Consider the following 26,700-nt stretch of genomic DNA (forward strand, 5'->3'; position numbering starts at 1 on the left):
AAAAGCTGTTGCTGTGGACAGGTTTCAGAACAGAGGATGAGGAGCAGAACTGGGTTGGCTTTGCATTCAAAATTTGACTTTATGTGGGCTCCTGTCCTTGTGCAGCTTAGAAGCAACCTTTTGGATTCGAAGCAAAGCCAACTTGATTTGTAAAAGTGTTTATCTTGTTCTCTGGCCATGTTCAAATCACAAGAAAATATTAGGGCTGACAAGCCTAACTTGATATGCTTCTCAATTAATATTTTTATGCTAGATTACAGTACACATAGATATGAACAAATATGAGATTTGTAGGGACTCAGGCGGTATGTGTAAGTGGCAGATACTTGCTGCCTTTGCTACTGTGGTGTAACCACGTATGTCTACGCTCCACAAATACAGTCACTGCAAATACTAGTGTCGGAGTTTAGTGCCTTTGCATGTAACTTGTTGAGTTACAGAAATCTCAATTTCTCTGGCAAGAAAACTTTACTATGGCACTCAACTTTTCAGTTCTAGGCTCATATGTACAATGTGTGTCAGGTCCTCTCAACTACCTGTCCTTTTTGGCATTCTGGCTCCCGTTGAAATTTATGTGCTTGTTTGTTGGTTTTTAATTATTTTTTAAGAGTAATTTAATCCTGAGTAAGTGGGCAGAATAAACGCTGTGCCACGTCCTCTCAGAAGATATTTGATGGTTTGCTTAAAAAATGTAAAATTAAAATAACCCATGAAAAAAGTCTTTGCCACGCCTGAAGCCTGTTTAAAAAAAAAACCAACTACAAACACACCCCCCCCCCCCCCCTTTTATTCTAACAATTGAGACATAGCACAAAAAATAGAAAACCCAAGAGGGTCTGCATGTTTACCCCATCACTGAAGGTCAGTCTAAATGGCCAGTATGTCCTATCCTATGAGGTTCTTGTCATTACTCATTACATAAAGATGTATTTACAAGCTCTAATTTGTAGAAATCTCTTGCAATTAATCTTATAAACTTAATAATCTAATTACATTATTTACCTTCATTTTCTATAATTTCCAGTTTGTAGTGGTATTATGTAAATTTTCTTTTTATTCATAAATGCTCGGAGAGACTAAACGAAGTTTGAGGGCTGGGATACTTCCCCAAATACATTTTAGAGCTGTTGGTCAATCGATGAACTGATGCTGCAGTCTGAAATATAAGTAGGCCCAGCCCCAGCAGCACCTGCTGGTACAGCGCGTACAGGATGATAAGTTTGGCAAATCAGGATTTTTGTTCAGATAACCTGCAGGCGGAGCAGTCTTAGGGTGTCTGCAGAGTTGCTTCTTGTTGTCAGGCATATCTTACAGAGTGGAAAAGTACTGAGGAACTTGCACTCAAATGCTGCAAGTGGCCTTACAATTAAGATGCAATTTTACTTGACGGATTTATGCAAGTCTACCTGCTGCCATACTACACGGACTGAGTGAAGTTTTTCTTCCTCTTTCTACTTCCCCTCTGGGAAATACCTCTCCAAGGGTAATGCGGTGTACTGGTTCTGAGTTTGGTGTAAGCCAATGCAACTATTACAGATTTAAAAGCTGGTTTTGGTGTCTGAAGGCAATGCTATGGCACTGGGGCATGAGCTGAGTTCCTTAGCAGTGGTTACATGACACACACACAGAGCTTACATTTCTCATGTCTCTTTAAGTCAGACCTGCAAAGCGTATAACTGGGAGAGTGCTTTCTCTAACCTTCTGGCAGCTGAGAGGCAGTGGGTGCTGCTGGGCTAAATGGCACCATTGCTGGCCCTGGCCAAGCAGCTCCCCAGAAGGGCCCGTGTGTGCCTCCTGGCTCACTAGCTGATTTGAACACAGGCATTTTCTTGCCAAGCAGCTGCTCATCTGAACATGACTACCTCCTGCAAGCTGTAGCTGGGATGTCTGCCTTGCCTCCCTTTCTGGTATAAGCCTGATGGTATGTGATTACTTCTCAGCTAACCTGCTGCTGGGACAGACAGCAACAAGAGAGAGCTGTCTTTGTGTCTTTTATTAGTAATCGGCATTCCTGAAGGTAAGGATTGTAGAAGGGAGGGTGAAGAAAGGATGAGGAGTGCTGTAGTGCTTGTGAATGGAGAAGCTGGAGGTGGGTTGAACGTGTTATGATAGAAAAGAAGGATGGGATTTTGCAACGAGAAGGAAATGGTGTGGTTGATATTGCCACATCAGAGTTCTCAGGGGCCCACCCATTTGTTTTGACATAAATACCTACTCTGAGCTGTGTGGAGGCATGAAGACTAGACCTTCAGACATGTGGTCTTCAGGTTTTGTTATTACTCTTTGAAGCTTGAGCTTGATGTTTTAATATTTTGTTTGGAGACTTAAGCATTTAGTTTTATAATTCTGCCCTGATTTACCTTGATTCCCCTGATTTACCTTGCAGAGCAAACTTTCGTTCCTTTTTCCAGACTTCCTTTTCCTTTTCTTTGCTGCTGTTTTAATTTTGAGATATGATATACAAGTCAGAGGTAAGAGTCTCTCTGGGAGCGAAAGAAAAAACCAGCTAAGGATTTGAGTGAGCTAACTATTTTCTCTGTTTATAAGCAATAGCTAATTTTTAGTATTCTGCAAGTCCTCAAACACAGGTCCTGCCAAAGGCACTGACTTTAACAGCAGCAGCACTTTGGAGAACATGCTCGGGTTTTCTGGCAGTGCTTACAGGCCACTTAGAAAAAACAGGCATATTGGTTGTAGCGAGTGCCTCACAGTTTGGAAAGCACTGCTTAAGACAAATTTGCAAAGAATTTCTTTTTGTGATTATAGTTATCCATTTTCGTTTCATCTACAGTAGGCCCAGTTTCCACAGTGTTTGATATCTAGGATCTGAACATCAAATCTGTAATTAATACAGCTACATTTAGAGACTAAGACGTTTGCAGTGTTTATAGCAATAATTCACTGTGTTGCGCAGTGTGGAACTCAGCATGTTTTAAACATTCTCCGCTTGTGCATGTACAGATTTTTATAGTTGAATTAAGAATTTATAACATGCTGGGTCTCATATTCCATGTCTGTTTCTAAAGCTATATGCAGAACTTGGACTAGGTCATAAATTTCTGTAGACGAAATGAAGGCTGATTAGAATTTTAATATTAAGGAAGGAAATGGCCTTGGGTAGCACACTCTGGAGCAGAACAGGCCTTCTGTTAATACACAAGAGTATTACTGTTTTCTTGAACTTTGCCTTCCAATCCAATTACTACTTGTGCCTAGAAATCATAACTCTGATGCCTCCCATTTGATAATGTTGAATGTCATCCTTGTCCAAGTTTATATCATTCCCAGTAGTAAACATGATCTTGATTGTAAAACTGCTAGATAATACTAAAATTGAATTATCGGCAGTAGTACATGGTATTTGTTGATAAACAAAGCAGAGTCATGATGGTATATCAAATTGGCCCAGTTCTGTCCCTTTTTAAATTAAATGAAATCAAGAGGTTTTCTTGTGACATGCTTTTCTTGTGATAACATATTGTATATTGTACTCTTAGTGATATGAATGAAGACAAAACATTCAGTGTAAATTTTTTTTTTTTTGGTCAAGTAAAATAACAGGAATCTATATTGTCAGCTTTCATATTAAGCACTTCTGCGATAGCATCACACTCGCAGTACATAAAGAGTTTTTATGAGGTGTAGTTCCAGCCAGCTCCTTTATCAGCGTAAGCCATCGTAGCTCAGTATGTGTCCTCCTGCGTCCTCCTCCCCTGCCCTCATGGGGTAACTGGATTGGACTAGATGCTGCATAATTCTCTGGATTTGTATTACTGAGCCTTCACTGCACACATCTTTGTTGCACATTTACAGCAGAATGTTATTACTGGAGTGTGGAATCACATTCTGGTATTATTACATGAAAATTGATTCTGATTCCTCAGTGTTTCAGAGCATATTATTAGCGTAGTTCCACTAATCATTTTCTTACAAGGGGAATGACAGTTGTAGCCTTCTTTAGATGCTGCATGTGTATTCGTAGGATCCTGATGCCCAAATATGGTGGCTAAACTTGGCTGCTTCTCCTGCTGGTTTCTGTGGTTTTGTTTCATTGTCCAGAAAAAGTAACAACATTCTCAACTCCGTAGCATCCATCACCAGCATTCATGTGATGTCCGCTTTTGGCAGGAGAAGAAAGATGTATATTTGTTTATTTGGTCCTTTAAATGTTATAGCAGCCTTCATAGATTATTATCTATCTTTAGGAAGTTTTGTTTATAGTTCTCACACCATTAAAATGTCACATTAGTGGCACAGTCTGAAACGCATTTATCCCACTCAAAAGACCCAACAGTTTATGCATAGTCTGTTATGCATGTAGCATTACTTTAGATTTCTTCCCTTTTTTTCTTTGATCACTTGTGTAGTGTGTTTGAAATGTATGCCTGATGTTGGTTCCTTTTTGTGTTCCATTGGGTGCATTTGGTTTTGCAGCTAAAAGGATTGAATACTAAATGTCCTTTTCACATGTGTATATAATAGCATTTTAGTTTTCTTCTTTGAGACAGAGCAAGGGAATTCCTAGGATTTAAGGCCTGATAAAGTAATAAAAAATATAGCAAAACCAGAAAGACTAAAATAGAAATATATTTTTATAAGGTTTGGGATTTTATACTGTCAATCAGAGCAGAAGGAATAAACCATTTCAGAGATAATACTGAAAATGAAAAAAATGCAAATAATTACAGTGTCATCCACATTTTAAGAACAGTACAGATAAATTCTGACTTTCTTAGCATATTTTTTTCCCCTATATTAACCCACCAGTGTCTTGGTAACCAGGAATGTACGGGTTTATGGTGACTTGGTATAACAAATCCAGTGCTGAGAAAAAGAGTTGTATTCAAAGATTTTTGTCATCCCCTTCTTTATTAAAGTAGAAAAATGCTAATGTTTCCTTTCCTTTCTAATCTTCCAGACTGGAACAGTATTTAATAAGCTGGCTCCCAGGGTACAAGTGCCCTTCAGAGATCCTCTTTGTAGAGCATATTAATTTTTTTTGTTTCATTTGTTGCTGTTTTTAGGCACAGCACAGCAAGTTTACTTTAGTTTTGGTATCTGCATTAGACATAGCATCTCAATAACGTTCCTGTTAAAGAGTTCTGTAGTGATTCAGTGCTGAATGTGCAATGATTCTACAGCTCTGGAGAGACTAATTTCTTTCTCGTCCCGTATGTTATCTTTAATCAGGAAGCAAGAACGAAACCATTTGAACTGAGATGCCTTCAGTTATAATATGAGCAAATATAGAACTTCAGACCTTACTAGACAGTTTTATAAACTGCAAGGGAGGATCCAATTGTGGTTTTGCCTACAAACACTTTTTATCTGTTGAGTTACAGTTTTTAATTACTCACAACTGTGAGTGATTTTGTCAGCCATGTGAGCTGTATGAGCATTCAAAACTGAATTATCATTACAAGTTTTCCATGCATTTTTACTTCTTTCCCCTCCTCAATTCACTTCACTGAAAAGCCGAGAAGAAAGGAGCACTGGTCTTGAGCAACTGGAGGGATCGCTCTTCCTTTGGTAGACAAAAATGGAAAGCCTAAGCCAGTGGTCCAGCTGACATATCATACCAAAGGCTTCCCAAATGATCCAGGCATCATACAAAATGCTAGCGTGAAACCAGCCAGGGTGGAGCTACCCAGCACTACCAAAAGTGAACAGTACTGCTCTTAGCAAAAGACACCAAGAGGCCCTGTGCTACATCATGTACCAGGAACAGTGTTCCTGGTCCTAACTGTGGAGAACTTCCCACCCTCAGTGGTACCTGCCCTGCTGGACATGGACATTGAACAACCACCCAACTGCAGAACCAGCTGAGCATGTGTGTGTAGACCAGAGTGCCCCCACGAGCATTGAAAGACTATTTGCAGCTTTGTCGAAGTTGTCTCCATGTAAGAGTTTACAGAAGAACTGGTGGGAGTCCAGCTCACACCTTCAGCCATCATTTCTTCCTGAAGGATCATGCTACCTCCAATGCTTGTTCTGGCAAAGCCATCTTAGTCTCATTGTAATAGTTTCTAATTACTCATTTCTGCAAGATCCCTGCCTGAGAGTCACCACAAGCCAAATGTTCTGTGAACAATTATCCCAAGTTGTTGTTAATTACTGTGGAGCCACTACAGCTCTTTAAAATGTATTGCCTGTACTGATACCATAAATCTACTTTCCACTTATTAGGAAGCCCTTTGTATTCTGGATTCTGTGTTAATGAAGGTACTGAAGTGCTGCTGTGGCTTATTCCTCAAGATGCTGGCTGTCATGTACAGATGACAGGTGAGGTGGAGACACAGCTACAAAAGACCCTGCTAACCAAGCAAGTTAGGTATTTGATGGTCTAAGCGTTTTTTTATTCTGATTATCAGTCTGGAGGAAGAGCCACTAATACGCTACAAAACTTTCTATCTTTGTAGTGGATTTTGCGGCTTCCTATTTGCAACATTTGTTGCATGTAAATTTTTGCACTTTGGCCAAAACAAGACTGTTTTTATTACTTTACTTCCAAATGTGTTGAAAGCGTATGTTGCTGTATTATTTATTGAACAGCACTTAAATAACTTTATATACTGAACGTATGCTAAAGCAGAATTCACAATGGCATCTCCCTCAGTGTAACTTTTGAAGTACAGTTGGTGTCCTACTGTAACTGCGTAGCTTTGTAAGGAAGACCAAACATTTAAAAGTTCTTGGACAGAATTATGAAAATTATCAATATTTTTAATTGTTGCAGTACCAGGAACATTAAGGCTAATTTGATTGAAATCCAAATACAAACCTTAATCTAAAAAGCTAAAAAGAAAGTAATGAAAGTTTTAAAGCTTTTACGATGGCTGAAGGATTTCAGAAGCCTTTAGAGGTCTGTGTGCTTTTTATATGGGTTATGTTTCTGACACCTCTCAATGTGGGTTTTAAAGCAGTTTTTTTATTTAAAAGGAAAGATAAACAAACAGTTTGGCAGCAGATCTACTCTTTGAATAGATAAAAATGCTTCTAATTGCTTATTAGAAAGTTATTTTCTTCTTTTATTTCTTGTAAATTTATAGGTTGAACAGCTTAGGTTAATTATTCATTTGCAAGTAACAACTTTTCAGTCTTTTGATCGTACTTCCAGTTTTAAACTGAAGATAAACCTTGAGATAATTATGCTTTTTGCTTCTCTAGACTTCGTCTTTTTCAGCCTGTCATAAATTTTGCATAGATTTTAATATGAAAGTTTCTACTGACAAATGTTTATTCTTTTTCCCTAGGCTGTAAAGTGACATGTTCCACTGCTGTAAGGATAGGTGTTCTCTGGTTCAAAATTTAGCCAGCAGTAATGTGTACCTGCACTTCAGTAAAGCTTCTGGAATACCTGAGTGGCATGTTATTAATTGCATCTGTATTTTTTTAAGGAAACTTTATAGATTTGCACTTAAAATATTTACTTGAGTACTGTATTGTTCAAAAGAATATTTAGGTAAATATTATGGATAAAAACATTCTAGTAGAACAGTAATGTAGTAACTGGTGTATAATTCCTTTTCTACTTTTGGCCAAATCCCTTCCCTACGAGGAGGCCCCCAAGAAGGTGGAGCCAGGCTCCTCGCTGAGGTGCACAGCAGGAGAATGTGAGAAACGGTCATCACGTGAAACAGGGTGTTTGTTATAGCTGAGTATGAGGAAAACATTTTTCACTGTAATCAAGCACACTGCCCAGGGAGGATGGGGGACCTCTCTGCTCTGGGAGGCTTCCCACACCCAGCTGGAGGAAGTCCCAAGTCACCTCACCTGCAGCCAGCACTGGCAGACCAGGAGTGGGGAGCAGATCCTGATTTCTGTGTGCCCCTTGCTTGCTCAAATTCCCCACACATAGACTCACCTTCATATAGCAATTGCTATCAAAGCTGTCTCTAATGAAATCTTGCTGTGCTGTAGAAGTTGATCTCAAGACTTTGTCTGAGACCAAATTTAATTTGCGATACTTTGGATACTGAACTTCTTTGCCCTGACATGAGGGGAAAGAGATCAGCTGCACGGGTGGAGACAACCTGAAATACGTCTAAGAATATCATCGATGTGCTTGAAGGGGATTGCAAGGAGAATAGAGGTGTAGCGTTTCTTTTAAGCAGACGAACAAATTTTACTTGCAGGCATAACCGGAAGATATCATGATTCCTCCAGACATCAGTTTTGCAGTAGAAATCACCATGAAAAGCAGCTTGTACTTAATAATACCTGATTCAATGGTAAAACATGACATAAACTGGCTGTTCTTATTTAAGTGGTAGATGAAAAGTCTTTTGCCATATCAGTTCTTACAGCATACCTGTTCTCTCTTCTTAAAGCACTCCTGATTCCTAAAGCATTTCCCATTAGGCACCAATGTCCTTACAGCGATAATCTGTTAGGAAGGGTCTAATTCAAGACCAGGTAAAAAAATCTTGAAGTCTTGTGAGCTCAGTCTAAATTTTTTTTTTTTTGTGGTCCCTGAGGGGGAAAAGTCCTTTTAGATAAATTTGTTCTCTTTCTAAATAGATAACTAGCCAAATGCCTTTCAAATATTTGTTCAACTGATCAAATATTGGTTTAGGTTTAGACAACAAATTAACCTAGTGTTTGAAGAATTAGACATTTTGTACCTGGTCACTTTTCTGTGTCATTACTTCTGTACCAATGACCTCAAGTACTTTGGTCAAAATAAAAGACCCTTCTGATGAAAATTAGTCAAACATTTCTGCAACTTGGATAATTCTTCCTGTTGCGTGCACTTGTGTTAAATTAGCGCAGTTGTATGTTTAAATTCTAGTACTATCACTAGTGAAAGCCCAGTCAAATTGCAGTGCTCTTTAATGCTGGTAATGTGGATTATTTTTTTTTCCTGAAGGAACTGAAAATATAAAGAATAGATACAATTACAGTGTTTTGTTAGTCTGTTGGTATTGGGTGAAATCAGTTTCATATGCCTATATGTAATATTTAAATGAGAAAACAAAGTCGTAAGATGGAGTAATTTTACAGTAAAGTTGATTAAAATTACTCAGCTAACTTGTTTGCTTTTTTTAAAATTTTTATGAAGTTCTGTATAAAACAAGAAAACTATGGAAGTTCTTACTCATTTTCTTTTACCCTTCTGCTTATGAGAAAGGTGCACCAGTGTGTCTAATTTATTACTTTTACTGTAGATACACTAATTAGCTGGGTTACTTTTATATAAGCTACATATTTTTGGCAAAAAAACCCACTTGGTAGTTGAACATCAGTTCAATTTTGTGATGAACACATTTCTAAGTGAGTGGGTTCAAAAGGGAGAGCAGTCTTCTGTCCTGAGACTAAATACAACCAGTCCCAGGTGGAAATTCTCCCTTTATTTGGAGGGATGTTTGATTGAGACAGGTGCCTGGTTGCCTTCTATCCCAATGGCTGTGCCTCAAGATCCTGGTAGGTATTTAAGCTGGGTTAGATACCATTCCCCTTCCTATTCTTGAAGTAGAAGCCATGAACTCCTTTTTATCAGTGTAAGTGTAAAATTTTCTACTAAGTAGCTAACAGTGTGAGCGTACTCAGAAACAGAGGCATATAGAACGCACCTTTTGCATGCTTCCTGTGACTCAGAGTTATAAGTAGATGACATTAAAGTTTTTGCAATAACATTTGAAATTCTCTCGTGATGCTCATGATTCCTCTGCTGTCTAGAGCTGGTTGTACAGCACATCACAGTGTGTGTCCGCTGTGAGTTACAGACTGCAGCGATTATTGTATGTTGTGTTTACATAATTATGACCCTTTCTAAAAGGTTGCTAGAGTTTAACCTTTAACAGGGTACTGCCGCTTGCTTTGAGTCGTTGCTGAACTGAACAATGCCTTCAGGCGTGATGCAATTGCAAGAGGAAATGCAAATGGTAGGACAGAGGATGGCAACGCGTATTGTTCTCCTCTCTTTAACTTCCTTGACCACATCTTGTCATATATTTGTCTTTGTATGGTATGTGAAGATAATTTGTTTTCTTTATTAGATTAAATACCTTAATAAAGTTCTGGGTACTGGTTATTATTAGATGGTGGCATTTGTTTATTTAATTAGCTTATTAATAAAAGCAAAATTTTATTTTGAACTCTGTTATCTTCAGTTAAACTACTGGAGCAGTTTAATAATTGACTGCTGCCATTACCCAACCCAGAATTAGAAGGCCAAAAAGAAAAAAAAAGAATTTTTACAACAGAAGGAAAAAATTGTTTCTGATGTGCTCGTTGACCACGGATCGGTAGGTGGTCAGTGAAGGGGATTTTCTCGCTCATTCTAAAATGCAGGAAGCTAACCAGCATCTTCTCACTGCAGTTATAACTTCAAAAGGCTAGAAAACCTGACAGCTGCAATTGGAGTCTGTCTCTTTCCCGGGCTGTTTGTTTCCTGGCTGTGCTTCAGAGTTTTTGATGGGCAGGAAGTCAGTGTATATGCTGAATAGCTAAACACTGTGATTCAAGGAATAACAGCTGTAGCAGCCAGAGAGCATCATCTAAAGGGAGAAAATAAATGAACATATAGCTCACCTAAGAGGACTAAGGTGAGAGAAGGACTTCCCCTTTATACTAATGCTTTCAGTATTGTGAAAATGTGAATTCTGCATGCTATAAAAATCTATAAATTGCTGTATTGAATATTGAAGTTTTTTGAATTTCTATGTTTGTGTTTGCAAGAAAAACAGCTTTTTCAAAGTGTTGTTCTTACGAAGGTATTAGGTCCATGTTGTTATTGTCTTATTGCAAATGCTCACTCTCTATGTAGAAGGAAAATTTTCTTGGATTCCTGATGGACTGATTCTTCCCTGACACATTTTGAATAATAAAAATGTGATGTATACAATATTGCCAGTCTTGGGTTAAATCACAAATTGGAAATTGTGCATTTAAAAATACTACCTCGTTGTTTGCTCTCTGATTTGCTTAATTTTCAGAAATAGTATCTGCTTTCTGGGTGATGTTCTCAGATTCTGTACTCAATGTTAATCATCCATATCTGAGCAACGAACAGGGTGAGCTGCCTGTTCTCCGTTTGGAGGTGGTTCTGTTTACCTGCTCTGTCCTGTGCTTTGTTTGGGGAGGTGTCATCTTTACTCTTGACCATCTCTCTAAACACAGATGAACACCTATTCCAGTCATATTACTTACGTGCTCAAGGTTTTTATGTCCTCCACTTTTCTCACATGTTTACTTTTGCCTTTGTTCCCCATTTTTCCATTGCACTCTCCCTTTGTGGCATTTCATATCCATCAACCTTTTTTTGCTCCTTGTGTTACCCCATCAGGGTCCCCATTCCTACCCCACAGTGTCTTCCCGTGTGCTTACAGATACTCTTGCTCTTTGTACTTTCAGTTCTCCTTCTGTTCTCTCGTGCATATAAACATTAGTTCTTCTGACTCCCTTCAGTTTCTTGTTCCTTTTTACTATAACGTTTCCCACTCCCTACTGCCTCCTTTGTCTAGCTTTTCGCAGCCTCTGACTGAGGTCATTGGAAATGTTGTCACCAGTCTTGATGACTGACATACCCTCGTGCTTCGTGGGAACAGCCTGAGTTCAGGCCCTCAGAAGCAAAAATTGTTTTCTGCCTTTGTTAGGCCTCTACTGTTTGGAAATTAGAGGGAGATAATTAAAGCCCCAAACAGTGCAATGCATGGCGCTCCTGAAAAGCAGCAAATACCAAAAGATCTGTGATAATTTGAGAGTTGGCAAGCTGAAGTTCATCATCCCTATACTTAAAAGGTAGGACACACATAGCAACATTCCATATTTTACACTGATATTTATTACATTATGTATTTTACACTTATATTTATTTTAAGGCATGTGTCTTCAGCTGCAAAAATGGGATCCCACAAGCTGCACAGGCACTTGCTTCCACCTTTCTATCACCTCCTCTGTTTGCTGCCAGAAATATTCACAGTGAATTGAATTAAGGAACTGATTTGGTTTTAAAGCAACCTTTGGGGGAGCGTAGAGAGGTAATTTTAACCCAGATGAGTTTACAAAACTGTACAAACACTTGTGTCGACCCAAGGAAGAGGTGGGAGAAAATGGAGAGTGTGTCTTTTGGCAGCAGTACTAACTTATGCAGGTTTAAATTGTTCCTGAAACTATTACCTGAGATTCTTTTATTCACAAGTAAAGCTTTCTTTAGAGCCTAAACAGAAGTATTTGGTTGTGTAATCTTTCACTGTAAGCAAATATACTACATCTGATTTGTAAGCATTTGTTTGTACTGCTGCCATCACTGAGTGACTATATTTCTTCCAGTAAGTTAATATTTCTCTTTTATATAATGTGGATATTCTAGTGTAAGGTGGGAAAGGAAGAAATCAGAGCTCTGTGTAATGATGTTAAGCTTTTAGGCGTATAGGCAGTTTAAACGGACTCACAGCTGCTTAACATATGCCCTCTGCCTGAACTCGTTTTATCACTTGGTATCTGACTTCTCTCAATATATAAAAAGTTGATGTGATTGATAGTTGGTTATACAATATTTGTCAGGGTGAACTGAATCATTATGTGCATAGATTCAAGAATATGGAAAAATAAAGCTGAAAGAACAACAACAAATCCTGACATTTTTTCCATTCATTAAGCTTACTTAAAGCAACTCTTTTTGTTTGCTGGAGTTAGTGGTTGCTGGTTTTTCTAAGCAGCAATTGCTGAGTGATTTAGGGTACATCTCTGCTCTTTTGTTTGGATTTCATTTGCGAAACCATTTACAATTATAAAACTGTCAACTTAAGAATATTCTATATTTTTTTGCCAGCGAGGGCCTCATGTGTGCTGCGTTTATATTTTTCTCTCCATTCTGTGTGCCGTTTGAATTCTTCAGTATATATCACTGTTCTCCTTTGCGCTGGTCATTAGAACAAGTCCCATGGCCTTCTTTAAAGCCGCAAGAATCTTCAGAGTAATTATGAAGTTGCATCTCAGATTAGTCATTAGATAAACAAATGTGTAAGGTCTGCTAGCCATGATATCTTGCCCATGGCTGAGCCTAGCGTAGCCGTGTAGTAATAATTGAAGGCTCTGCTGATACTTAAAACACATGACATTTAGAAGGCCAGGCTGCATCTAGGATTGAATCATACATGTAAACATTAGAAAGCATAGACCAGAACTGTTAGTTATGTTAATTACAGTAGTTAAAACACAGTCTGGTACCTTTCTGAACTCTCAGATTCCCTAAAATAACTACCAGCTGGGAGCTGGAAAATCCTATGCAAACTGTATTCGCTGCTACTTAGAGTTCTGCTCACTATGTTCCTCCTCTGCAGAATTCCTCTGGCGGCTAAGCTCAGCTTTGCATTGCGCGGAAGTTGTAGGGCCCAGGTCTATTGTCATTCTGAACGAGGGTCATCTCTCATGCCCTTCCTGCTGGTTCTGTGTGCAGAAAACTTTGGAATATTATCCATGTGGTTTCATGTATTTATTTCAGATTTACTTTTCCTATTGTTCATAAGGTATGGTGGATTTAAGATATCAAGTACTTAATCAAATTATATAAATGTTGATGTGACAAATCTAGAACGAGGGAGGAGCTGTATCACCTTTGGGGACTGAACTGCATTGTGGCTAGCTCTTTAAGGTACTTTGGTGTTCGGTTTGGTTGGTTTTTTATTTGTTTCGGGTTTGGGTTTTTTGTTTGTTTTTTTTTTTTTTCTTTGTTTTTTTAATCTCCGAGCAGCATTTCCATCTTGTTGAAGAATTCTCTCTGTTGTGTATGTTTTACCAAGCACAACAGGACTTCAGGCTTTGTTGCTGTATTTCCTGAGCCGAGGGCTCCCTGCAAGGGACGGGGAGTGCAAAAGGCCCTGGGTGGGATGCAGGAAGCAGTGGTTGTCAGCTCTGTTTGCCGCGTTGGGCCAAGCTAATTGCAGCTAAGTAGGGCAGACAAAAAGGTGCAAAAGAGCTGGCATGCAAAAATGTATACAAAACAAAATAGTTATCCAGTTGGATGCTGTAGGAGCTATTACCTTTTTTGATTTTATAGATGTAAAAATTAATGCATACTATATGAAAGGAAAAAATGTAGTTCTGTGATATATTGTTGTGCTGAACATGTGCCTGAAAGTTAGGAATTTTTAAGCGCAGAAATTCCACAATTGGTTTAAATTTGTGTTGCTTTGGGCAAGTAGCAAAGTTTGGCTTAAAACTGCCAACATAAACCATACTTCCTGTCATGAAAGCTGTCAAGAGTGATTGATGAATCAGATTATTATCTTTCATTTCCAGTTGTATCCCACGTCTAATCATAGCAAGATCTGGGTGTAGAGGTACCAAAAAAAAAATATGTTGTAAACATTTTCAAAGCCAGGAAAAGTATGAATCATGCTCCTCTTTGTAACTTGAAAGTTAGAATTTATCATGAATTTGCACCTCTTGTTGTTACTGGATGCCTGGTTGGTCATGTACAGTGGGAGATAAGTCAGTGCTTCAAAACTGGTTTGGAATTTTTGGAGTCAATTAATAGACGTTTTTAAGGATCAATGACAATTTTTATGAAAGCATTAGATAAAGGCAGAGCTCATTCAGAGAATCTGGAAGAATCCTGTGCAGGAAGTATAATATTTTTGTCTTTGCTATCTTGAAAGAAAACTAGGTGTTGACTTTCCTGGCTTCTCTCACTTTTCCAGTGTTCCCTGTTCACCTTGACTTCACATTTCAGTAACGGTGCTGCCTGCATCACTGGCAGGAGGTCATCTCTCCATTTCTACCATATGGCCCTTCCAGTATGATCTTAGCTCCCAGTATTCCATGGGAAAGTACTCATTTCTAAAGAAAGTTTATTAAAAAGAACAGGGAAAAATGAGAAAATCTCATTGTCAAACTTCAATTTTTTTTTTTTCTTTTGGAGATTGCACTTTTATTTCAAGTGTTTTAGGAAACATCTTGACTTCTAGTTTAATCTTCAGAGAAGTATGATATCTACTTTCTCATTTCACATTTGTAATACTGGAACGTCTCATGTTAAGGTAGGATCTTTATTTTAATTTTGATTTTAGTTTGATTTTTTTGTCTTAAAGTATGTTGTATTGTTTGCAAGTAAAAAGGAATACGAAGCTTTTCTGTTGCCATTCAGAAAAAGAATTCTGACATCTTGGCTTTTCTCTGGACTAGTTAAATTTAAAAAAAACTTCTTGAAGATCAGAATTTCCCTTGAGATGGACCTTCCATTTGCTATTAATCTCCTCTTCTTTTACTCTCCTTTTCTTCTGCCAAGCATGAACAACTTCACTCGCAAAGCTTTGCAACCTATTCCCACTCTAGCCATTATCCCATGTCTGCTATGGAAATGTTGACTCTTCTTTCACTCACAATTCAAATGTTTACCTTTGACAGTCTGCATTTTTAGTGCTTTTTGCTGTGCTGCCCTGGGTGCTATGAAGAAGTTGCTTGCTGTTCCTACCTTAAAATTTCCCTTTCCTTTGATCCCTGTACATGATAACAGAACAGGTATGTGATAAACTGAATCCTCCTGCTAGTAGGTTGGTCCGTGCTTTCTGGTATGTCCTGTATGATTCCGTCTGTAATTATCCACTCTATTTTATACTTAACTTTAAAATGATGTGGGCAACCGCCATTTTCTGTTGTGTTTCTACTTGGTGTATCAAAGATGTAAAATGTAGCTTCTGCATGTAAAGCTTGACTTCGAAACTAATGTGAGTTGTCAATTCAATCCACATGAATTACAGTATTTATCTTATAAATATGTATAAGCTACTTATTACTGAAATGTAGATTAACACAGTTTTGTTTTAGGATAACTTGCTAGGTGCCTTAATTCCAAAATAAGCAAACACAACACCTTGTTTTGTGCTGCTTTTCCAATGATATTCTTCAGTGTGGTCTGTTGAAATACAAACAGGCTTTATGGAGTATTTTTACTAAACAGTTGACAGGTTCTAATTTAGGGTCCTAAATCATAATTGTTTTTCAATTTTCTGCTCTGCCTCACAAAAGCATAATGAGGGCACACCTGATGCTATAAAAACCAGATGTCATTTCAGTGTTCCAGGACTGTGTGATAAATTTGGAGAGCTTAAGAGTTAGTATCATAGACATAGTTATCAGGGAGCTCACAAGAACAGAAAGCATGTAAAGCGTTGCTAAATAAATAGGATTTATAGGAATGGGTGGCACTTTCATTTCAGAGACTTTCAAAATGCAGAAAATATGGGTGGAATTGTCGTAACTTTCAGGAGACCATTTCAAACTGACAAACAATATATTCAATTTCTTTCTTCCTACCAGTCATGTTTAATGAGACAGTACTACTTGCACTTGATCATTGTGGTTGGAAGAGCAGCAAGCAGACCTGGGGGAAAGCTAGACTGTGTAATTCATGCCAACTCTTAGAAACATTATTCCTTTACCTTTCTCCTTCCGACAAAACTTCTGAAAACAGGGTGTTCGGTGGGAGCTGAACTCTGCATGAGATACAAGTGGAGCTTTATAGTACTTGTTTCTTGAAACAGGTGTAGATGCTGCATATAGGTGTTCAAAGGTCTATTCGTGGAAATTATGTATATTTACAAGAATAATCATTTCACTGGAGGTAATTGTGACAGTCTGTCACCCATCTCTGGTTATCATGGGACATAAAGTCAAATGCAAAAGTCTGTCATGTCCATCACATCCATTCCTTATTTGTATTAAGCCGTCTCTCTTTTAATAACCAAACTTAGGGTCCAATTCTCTCTCCCAAACTATTTACCCTACTGTAAAGCAAATCAGGTGGCAAGACGTGAGTAGAGGTTGTTGACACCTTTATGCCCAGTGGTTACAGTATGAATGTGCAGGACAGTTGAGGGGCTGCTTGTGTTGTGGGTGTTGCTGTGAGCGTCTATTTTAGGGTTGTTGAATCATGAAATGAGCACATTCTGCCAAAGAAATGAGTCCTGCCCACTCTGTTTCCTTGAGTGTCTCCTTTTGGGCCTTGTTCATCACAAATTGAAAACTTGTGTGTGCAGTTGAATGTTTAAATAGATGTATGAAATACATTCTTGAATATTTAACTATTCTTTTAAAAAGGCCTTAGGCCTTAGCAGGGCAAAGTACAGTGATACTAGTTTTGTTAAATAAGAAATTAATGAATAGGAATTTGTTGAAGTATTTTTTTTTTCCTTTAATTGAATGGAAGCACACAGAGAGTCTGAAAGTAGAGGATATGTACTACATTAACTCCTTTTCGCTACACATCCTATTGAACTCTGAAGCTGAAGCTAATGACAACTTGTTGGTAAAGAGGTATGAGGGTTTTTTTAGGGCTTTTGATAACTTTTTTTTGTTTTTAACAAAAAAAAAATTATTCTTAAGTAAAACATAAGGTTTCCTGTTTGAATAGTAAGAAAACTGCCTTTCCTAGGGATTGAAAATCCTTTATTATATTTTATATTATATTTATAATAATTAGTCTCCTGCTTCACTAGTCTTTCCCATAGATGGGGGAAAATGTGCCATCTCCAACTGTATGTTTAACTATGTTCCATTTTTGAGTCAGAATGGGTACCTTACAGAGAAGCTGTCAGTTTGAGACTGAGCAAACTAGTACTCAGCTGAATGAATTCGGTACTGTGAACATGAACCACTGATATAAAAAGAAAGGAGATACCTTGAAGCTTTACAGTGTTCAAGAAGTGTTAAGTCATCTTCATTTGCAAGGGATGGCAATACTCCTCTTCCACCAGTGCAGACACAAATATTATGTTTCACCCCAGATGGGCTATCCAGGTCTGTAGCAGACCCCTGGTATTTGCCCTTTGATTGTTGAATTTCAGCATTTTTGGAATAGCCATTCAACTTGTTTTGTAGAATCCTAGATCTTTCCATTCATGAAGATTTAGCTAGATGAGATTAAAACAAAATGTTTGTCCTTCCACTTCTGAAAGCGTTTAATCTACTTGGCTAACTGTTACAAAACCTTATGTACTGTTTTTAAAAAGCTCTTTTACCAACGTACATTGCTGTAAGGATGATTGACATGGACTATTAGGAACTCTTGACTATGGTGAAGACATGATTTGTTGTTGAGGACAAAGTACTCCTGATGATATGAGACTTTCAAGACTAGTAGAACTGTGAGAAATAGGTTCCCATTGGTTCTGTATTGTTGTATGCAATTCAGCAAAGCAACATGGGATTCCTCCAGATCTCCAGACTCTAAAGGAGGAGTCTGAAGGACTGGGTCACTGTTCAGGAAATCTGCCTTAATAGCATTGCATGACTGAAAAACTTTGACAAGTCTTGCCTTGTGGTATGACTGCTAGAATATCTGTATTTGGTCAAACTGTCTTCTGAGCAAGAAAACACATGATAGTTCTTTTCTATGTTGTGTATTTGAGAAAGAGCACATTCCATTAACAGTAAATGCTGTGGAAACTCATACCACTTAGCTTCTGAAAAATGCATCACTATGAACAAAAATACCCTGCACTCTGCCTTAAAGGTAATATTTACATTTTCTGCTGACAGACTATCATCTGAGTATATCATCTGAGCTTGAGAACGTCGGTACAAGTGATATGCATTGTCTAAGTCTCACCTAAGCTTTCCTTGTTTGAAATTTTAAGTAAAGACTTCATTGAGTTCCTCTTCGTAAGGATAAATTTAGCTCCAAGAGCAGTGCAAGACAGGCTTGTTGATTGGTGTGGGAGTGATTGCTGTGATTCCCGAACTAGGAAGGTGCTGTCATTTCTGCAAAGGATCTGTCAGCGGGGAGGCAAAACATGGAACAGTTTTTGAAAACTGTGGAAAGTGAGGTGAGTCTTGGGTCTGTGGATATGCCCAAAACCTCATATGGGGCCATCTTCTGTTATGAATCACAACTTTGCCTTTTTTAGTTGTAAATTAGTATTCTTTAATTACATCTGCAGGTATAATTTTGTGACTGTTCTGTATGAAGAATTCAAAACTAGACGGATAAGATCGGCGTAGAAACTTCTTACTATTTAAATTTAGCCTCAGTTATTTTCATAGCTTGATCAGAACAGTTAAAGGTTTAAAAATTCAAAAATAACAGTCCCTTACTTTTGATCATGGGGATGTTCTCCAGGTCAGTCTTTAAGTGTGTGGGTTGTTTCCATTTCCATGTGATGAGAAGATAAAATCACCCTTGAAAAGGCTGCATTTTCCAAAGAAAGAGCAACATTTGCACCTGCAGAAATACATATGCTCTTGCTATACTGAATTCTTGTGTTCCGTCAGGTGGTACTGAAATGGAGGAGATGCTAGGAAGTCTCTTCTCTCTACCATCAGAGTCATTCAGACTGTGTTTGTACCCTACAGGTTTGGGATAATGAGGTGCCTAAGCAGCCTCTTGGGGGTCCTGAGTGGAAGTGGAGGCATGCAGGTCGCCCTCCGGCTCTCCCTGGCAGTGAGCGTGTGTGTTGCTGTCATCATCTAATGATGGCCAGCACAGAGGGGGAAAGCATGGTTGCTCTTGCTCCATAGGTACCTATTTATTGTCTGTCCCTGTGAATTCCTGCCATTGCTGGGAAAGAGATGTAGCTATCATCATTTTTGCTTGCCTTGCAAAAGGCAGGCTTTGATTTCACCCTTCATGTCTCACTGAAGTCTAGATAAATCATCTGAAGTTGTCCAAAAACTTCAGAAGGATGTTGTGATCTGCAGCCGTGATCTGTGTCTTTCCCATTTTTGTAGGGGGTATCTGTGTAAAAACTGCATGCATTAGGGTAATGGCAGAATATACATGTGCTGGGTAAACTTGTGTCGGTTATTCCTAAACAACATGCCAGAAATCCCCCTTGGCTGAATTAACAAGTAATTGCAAAGGGTTTTTTTGACAAAACAATCAGACTAGCCCCCGTGCATGCAGGTTGCTGTAATTGGTGATACAGATCAGCACGTGGAACTCGGTGCAAATATGTACTCTATGTGGCTGCTATGGTGATTAAAATACATAAATAAAATAGATAAATATGGACCATATTAGAAATTCATTACTGGCACTCTATCAGATCACAGTCAGCTCCAGCGTGCGGTGTCAGTCCTCACTCCGAGCAGGCCCTCCTGGTCCGGGAGCGTGAGCCCCTCCTGAAGGGGCTGGAGTTACGCAATGGCCCTGTCCTACCTTGTCAACCAGCAAATTCAACGCAAAAACGGTAAACAAAGGGCTTTTGTGCATGTTTTATGGTTCAGTGAGGATTAGTGGCCCAACACCATTTTCAGACAGGACAAGCTTAGTGTTAACTTGCCTGAGGTTAACGAGGGAGGACGTGGGGCTCTGCAGAGCCTGAAGCGGAAAGGTTTCGGACGCGGTGCAGAGGAATCGTTAAAAGCGGGTTCTGCTTACCTGGGTCGGCGCGTTGGTCATGTGTTCCCTAATGTTTCGGCTGCTTTAGGATGCAGATTGTGCTGATCTCAGGCACTTGCTTGCAGTCCTTCCTGCAGTTTCAGAGGTCCCCTCTGCTCTGGGGGACATCCTAGCCTGTACGTGGGCTCTGGCTGAATCAGATTGCTGCTTTTCTTTCTCCTCTCACCTCTTAGCATTCTCTGACTGTAAAATCCATCCCTTTCCTGAAATGCAGAACGATGCACTTGTCCGATGAAGTTTTTCCAGGCGGGATTCAAATTCCAAACAAGCCTTTCATTTCCTTCGCACTGGGGGGAGAGCGAAGGCAGGGAGGCGAAGGAAAGCCCTTGCTTCCTTTAAATCCCCACCAGCGTCTTCCCTGTGCTGGAAGCAGAGCAGCTTGTCATGGTGATCTTCAGAGTTTAACTTTAGGGGGGAGGGAGAAAGTGGAAAGCAAACTGAATGCTGTAGTGGAGGTTTCTCTCTTCCCCCACTGGGCCCCTTGCCGACTGTTTTTATTGATTTCAATCACTGGAGGCTAGCTGGCTCTCAGAAGAAACACTGTGTAATGTGTTCTTTCCTGGCTTTCATTAAAGAAACTCAATGCAGTGCGGTCACGCTGCCGAGCTCGCCTGGCAACCTGCCTACACCCTGTGGTACCTCTTTCATTGGAGGAGATTGAGCTCGTGGTTTGGGGTTGTTTTATTTATTTATTTTTTTTAAAATTCTCCAGCAAGGATTTCAAAACAGCCTGTGCTCTGCTTCTACCTCCTCTTGCAGCCCAAAGCCTTTTTAAACTTCGGAAGAAATTGTCAGCACCCCTAAAGGGGACGACTTTGGTGGTGATGAAAACGCCAAGTGCTGCGACAGTCTCATGCTCCTTCTATTAAAATTCCTCTGTGCGTTTTTGGGGAGGGGTTAAAAGGGCTATGTGTAAGCCACAGGGATGTGGATACAAATGATTTCCGAGGGTTTTCCTATTTTTTTTTTTTTAATTCCATCTTCTCCTGATTGGTTAACATGGTTTAATTAAGGGTAAGAAAGTAAGCGAAATCCTTTGACAAATATGTGAAAATTCCTGGCAGTGCTGTAGTTGCAAATGAAGCAAAACTGCATTCCCCAAGCCTGCAGTCGCAGTGTTGTTTTAAATATTTCTGTTGTATTTAGGACTGTGATACTGGTGGAGAAAAATGAGAAATAAAATATGGTACTAATTTATGCCTAAGAGCTTAATCTGCTACAGTATGTATTTTATAGGAGCAAACAATCTATAAAGTGGTATTCAACAACCTAGGTTCTGTAAATCGTATTGTTCTGTGTGCCTATAAATGCTTTCATTTAATTTAGTAAATTGTTCAATTTCTCTTATTCAGCAGTTCCTAAAGATAACACTTTATGTGCTATTCAGCATCGAATGTAGATCTATCAAACATGTAAAGATCACGTAGCTATAAATTAAGCCTGGTTTCCAGCTGATAAAGGTGCATCTATTCTAAATTATAGCTGCAAATTTAGGGTGCTACCTGATCACTTGTGCTTGTAAGATACTATAGCTGTGTACATAAGGACACTTTAAAAAAAAAATAATTTACATGACCACTAAAAGAATCCTTTCCTGGATCAGAAAGATGAAAAGCTTGTTCTTATTTAAATCTGGCTTCCTGCAGAACTTGTTTGAGGCTTTGCAACCCAGGCAGTATCTACAGAAACCTTTCCACATCAACTTAATGTAAGTTATTCCCAATGTTTTTGTCATGAGGAGTTGAGATTCTAAAAATGCCTACCTTTTATGAAAACTTGTAATTTTTTCTTTGAGCGATGTTACAAAAAATCTTCTTTTAGTGCTAGAGACATGATGTAAGGAGGCACACTTCTACAAATGTTACTTTCATTCAAAATTTTCTTCCTGCATGGTACGGAAATTTCTTATGCCCTCTCTCGTCATCCTTCTTCTTTTCATAAGGTGCCAAATGATAGAAAATAGTTATTTAAATTCAATATGGCCATGAACTATTTTATGTAAATTCTGTAGCTGTAGTTGTAGCGCGGTTCTTTGGCAAGCCTCAGATAGTAAATAATTTGTCGATCTTCCTTTTATGAACCTTGCACCTAAGGATTTGCCAGTGTTTCTTCTCTGTAGATTTTGAACTGTGTTTATAGATTCCGCTTTTTGTTTTTAAGCTGGCAGATGGCCAGTTATTTATCTGGGTTCATATATATTGTGTAAGAAACAGAACATTTTGTATGCTGATACCATGCACGGAGCATTTTTGGGGCAAAAGTCTACTTGTAAGCAGGAGCCGTTACGTGACAGGTCGGTGGCTCCTCGTCAGTTCTTGGTCAGTGAACAAAGTCCCTTTTGACATTTCTCTATATTAAAAGTTATGAAGTAACATGAGCTTAATGAACAAACAAGGCGATACAATGCTCCTACTATGAAGCATTTCCCCATCTTTCTCTTTGGAGTTGAAAAATTTGATGCCCTCTTTATACGTTTGTCACTGTTAGTCAAGTTATAATTTATTCCTCTGAATTTCTGATGTTGCTTGCTTTGCTGTTGTACAGACTTGTGTTGCTGTGCTGGTAGAAAAGGATACAAGTCCATTGGTTTTTGGAGGAGCTGGATTCACTGGGACTAATAAGTAGTAAATTTGGTGCTGTGGCTTGGACTGTGGTTACTTGCATAGGTTTGGCAGCAAAGCTGAACCCCTGAACGGGGAGAAAGCTCAGACCTGCACAGGCAAATCCCAAAGGCAAATTTGTAATAAATGAGTATTTCGTTCATTGTGGCAATTCTTCAGAGTTTCTGACTCTGTCAACCTTGTTCTATGCTGGCAACAGACAGCTGGGGATGCAAATGTGGGAGTCTTTGAAACAGTGACAAGTGAGGAGGAGGAACAGAAGTCTTTAGATGATGTCTTCAATTCTACTGAAGTATGAGGCACGCAGGGACTTCTGGGTAACCATAAATCTGGAAACAAATTAAAAAATGTACTTACCGCTCTACTGAAACACAGTACAATTAGTGGGTTTTTATGAGTGTAAGTGTTAAAGATTTGGGAGTCTGTCTTTTACTCAGAATATGGCATCCAGTGGCAATATCCCTTTTAGCACCTTTTCAGGCCTTTGGGAAAGTTTCCAGGTGGAAGACTCCCACCTCCTTAATCACGAGAAAACACTGGCTGTCCTCTGAATGTCATTCATTCAAGTGTACTGACCTAGCCTGACCTTGTTTAGATTGAGATCTAATGAGCCCACGATCCAAGGTGGTGTGGTAGCTCTCAGCAGGCTTTGCAAATAAGCAAGTGTTGTGTTTTTCTATATGCATATGGTTTAAATTTATCACATCAATAAACAAGTGTCTCACACTCAAATATGGACTTTACAATGTTGTAGTTAAGGCTAAATTGTAGCTCTACAAATTGTGATGTCACTTTATAAATATAGAAGGAGACAACATGGAATATTTATGACCTCTAAACAATGAAGTCCTGTTGGTTAGGGTTTTTAAAATTTAAATAATGACATAATACTAAAAACCTGAATGGCTCACAAACTTGGGACACATCTTTCAGAAAAACAGTCGGGCTAATGGTGCATGGAAAGTGAAATAAAAAATTAAGGCTGTTGATATAATGAAGGAGAGGTGCATCAATAGAGTAGCGTAGGAGAGATCATCCAAGTTAAAATAAATACAGCTAGGCTTTACATTCCAGTGAAAGGTATGGTTTTATTTTCTTTTGAGTCCCAGGTTTTGGGGGAGGTTGCTTTTGCTTCTGTTGTGTTTTGGGTTTTTTTATGGTTTGGTTTTTTTTTGGTTGGGTTTTTTTGGGGTGTGTGGGGTTTGTTTTTTTTTTAATTGCAATAAAACTACCCTCAGCTTCAGTGGAGAATATACCAACAAATGTAGGTATTTTATGAAGCAAAAAAAACTTGAGGCTTTCAAATTAAAAACTGGTCAGGGACAGATTGTGGTAGGTACTACTAGGTTACTCAAGTTGACGTGGATGGATAGAAGCATAGGTGCAACTAGAAAAGTTGTTTGAGCTGTAAAGTTGTGAGTGCTTTCTCAGTATGTGTGCTGGGAGTCCCAGACAGAAGCCTGATGAATCCGATTTTCCTTGGATGATGCTCTGGGCTAGCAGAAGGTACCGCCAGCTGTAAATCCTGACTCTTTCATGCCCAGGATGGCACCAGTCCCACAGGGAGAACAATGCTCTTGCTTCAGCCAGCCCACGGCTCATCGATGGTGATGCTGGAAACAAATGTTGTTAGGGGTTGGTATTTACGTTGGGACCTACAGGGAGGGAGTAACTTGTTTTGTTTTTAATGGAGTGGTGGGGGAGAGGGATAAAAAGCTTTCTCGTAATGCAAGGAATGTGGGGGGAAGGGAGGGTACAGAGATACACGTTTACTGTAAGTATGAAGAAGCAGAGGCCTCTTTATCAGACGGGCTCTAATGATGTGCCACAGTAACTTTATTTGAAAGCTTCATGGCTCACGGAAAAGTAAACAAATTCATTACATTATTTTTAAAAGAAGATTAACTGTAGTGTGTCGTCTGTTGGACAGCTGCTGTAGTACTCTTTTACAAACACTTTATAAATGACCACCCTCAGTGTTTTCCTGGGCTTTGTGTGGCTGGATTGTTATTTTATTAAGTACCAGGGTGGCTTTTCCAATGAAAACGTTTTTTCCTGTATAACAATTATGTACCTGCCTTCACCCTAAATATTATTTTATTCTCAGCATGAGTTATAAAATGTCTTTTATAAGAATACAATATATGCTGCATTTTTGCATGTGTTTGCACATGAATGCTGGCTTTTCCATAAAAATAGCTAAAAAGTATTTTAAACAAAAAAAGCAAATCCTCTTTACTGTCCCACTTATTCTACCTTCTGCTTTGTTGCCCTTTTTTGAGCTTTGAAAGCAGAAAGTTGAAAAGATGACCCAGAGTAAACTTAGATGATACAACAATTTGTGCTGAACCAAAGTTTACATTAGACACAAAGCAGGTGTCTTTGGCAAATAAGATTGCGTTCAGGTATTGTCTTGTTTATCCACCCTTTGCTTGAATGTCACCAAGAAGAATGTTATTTAGTGCCATGTCTGGATTTTCGTTTGAAAGCATTCAACAAACACTAATTGATATAACACTAAGGATTTGTCAGTTTATAAAGTGTTTTAATCAGTCTCTCCATAAACCAATTTATCTTCTTGTGCATTCAGGTTTCAGTTATGGGTTCCTCAAACAGGTGAGGAGGGAGCAGACAGAGGAGGAAGAGCGGTCTTTTCACAGTCAGTTTGGCCTCCAGGGGTTTGCAGTGCTCTTGCAGAGCACCCCAAGTAGAGTGCTATACTAAAGCTGCTGGAGTTGAACCCAGTCTGCTCTGTGAATGTAATTCTTGTTCTTCGCCATGTTTGTGGTGGTTACATTCCTTTATTTTGGGCTGCGAGATGCTAATAGAGGCGTGGGTGAACCTCCAGACTGCCTTACTTCCTTCTGTATACTCCACCTTCATTGGCTTGTAGCAGGAGAGTCTGAGGGACATGCAGATTTGGAAGCAGTATCAGAAAGTATTTATTTTGAGGGGAAGAATTATGCATTTAAATAACTCAACAAACACTTGCATGCAATATCCCGTTTTGCTGTCCTTGTCATAGAGGAGTCTGCTTCAAAGTCCACTTGTGTACAGAGAAGGTAGACATTTCCTGGGCTACCTTACATCTGTGCCATTTCCACTGCTGCCGGCAGGTGGGTTTTTTCCTACCCAGAGACCCCATCATAGAACTATTGCCTGGCCTCGCAGGAATCTGTTACTTGCTCAGGTTGTCTTAACAAACCTGGTACAGCCGTTGCTGAGGAAGTGGATTAATTAATGGAGACATTGGCAACATCTCTATCTCATTTCACACTACTGCAAACACTGTTTCCACAGTGTTGCCTGCAGCCCAGTCTCTTCTTGTTAAATGTAATGAGCAGGACTTTAAATGGTCTTTACAGAAAGTGCTGAATATGGTTAGATAAAAAGATGGGAGCCTGACAGCCTATTCCAATCTAAGCCCGTAATTTGGAATTGTGTCAGTTTGCAATTTTGAGGTTTTGCTACTGGATTTCTGTTCTTAACTTGGAAGAGTAGGTGATATTTAAATGTTCTTTTTGTGTAGCCTGCATTTTATCACAGTGCCTGACCCATGGAGGTGGCAGTTCCTTAAACCATGATGAAGGTTATCAAAGTTTTATTTGGGACTGTGTGAGGTCTATAACCATCATATAAGCTAAGAATTAGCACCACCCCTTCAATCTTGGACTTGGAAATATCTAAAAGCAAGCCCTATACAGTGTAAGAGTTGTTTGCAGAATTCCATACTTT

The 26,700-nt window shown here is 39.0% G+C and overlaps 2 protein-coding genes across 28 annotated transcripts in view; one reads left to right on the forward strand and one right to left on the reverse strand.

Moving 5' to 3' along the window:
* The window catches only part of GPR146 (G protein-coupled receptor 146), a 54,645-nt gene extending 33,869 nt beyond the window's left edge, over positions 1 to 20,776 (reverse strand). For 5 of the 14 annotated variants that reach the window (XM_075104940.1, XM_075104938.1, XM_075104939.1 and 2 more), the window contains exons 1-2: positions 18,554 to 18,628; positions 16,386 to 16,439 (exon numbers count right to left, since the gene is read on the reverse strand). In XM_075104940.1, coding sequence (XP_074961041.1) covers positions 16,386 to 16,439; positions 18,554 to 18,593 — 94 coding nt within the window. In that variant the 5' untranslated portion in view covers positions 18,594 to 18,628. The other 9 variants (XM_075104929.1, XM_075104928.1, XM_075104927.1 and 6 more) reach the window with 6 other exon arrangements.
* Positions 1 to 26,700, forward strand: part of CHLSN (cholesin) — a 140,751-nt gene that overhangs the window by 78,550 nt on the left and 35,501 nt on the right. Inside the window, exons 1-2 of one of the 14 annotated variants that reach the window (XM_075104952.1) lie at positions 14,899 to 14,984; positions 15,352 to 15,465. The exons of 4 other annotated variants lie outside the window; for them this stretch is intronic. In XM_075104952.1, the coding sequence (XP_074961053.1) occupies positions 15,451 to 15,465 (15 nt within the window). In that variant the 5' untranslated portion in view covers positions 14,899 to 14,984; positions 15,352 to 15,450. Of the gene's footprint in view, positions 1 to 9,815; positions 9,968 to 10,297; positions 10,548 to 13,688; positions 14,985 to 15,351; positions 15,466 to 17,152; positions 17,260 to 18,409; positions 18,458 to 18,663; positions 18,771 to 19,983; positions 20,133 to 20,926; positions 21,020 to 26,700 lie in introns of those variants that run through there. 9 more of the 14 variants (XM_075104956.1, XM_075104949.1, XM_075104954.1 and 6 more) reach the window with 9 other exon arrangements.

Source organism: Phalacrocorax aristotelis, chromosome 10 (genome assembly GCF_949628215.1).
Source record: "Phalacrocorax aristotelis chromosome 10, bGulAri2.1, whole genome shotgun sequence".
NCBI lineage: Eukaryota > Metazoa > Chordata > Aves > Suliformes > Phalacrocoracidae > Phalacrocorax > Phalacrocorax aristotelis.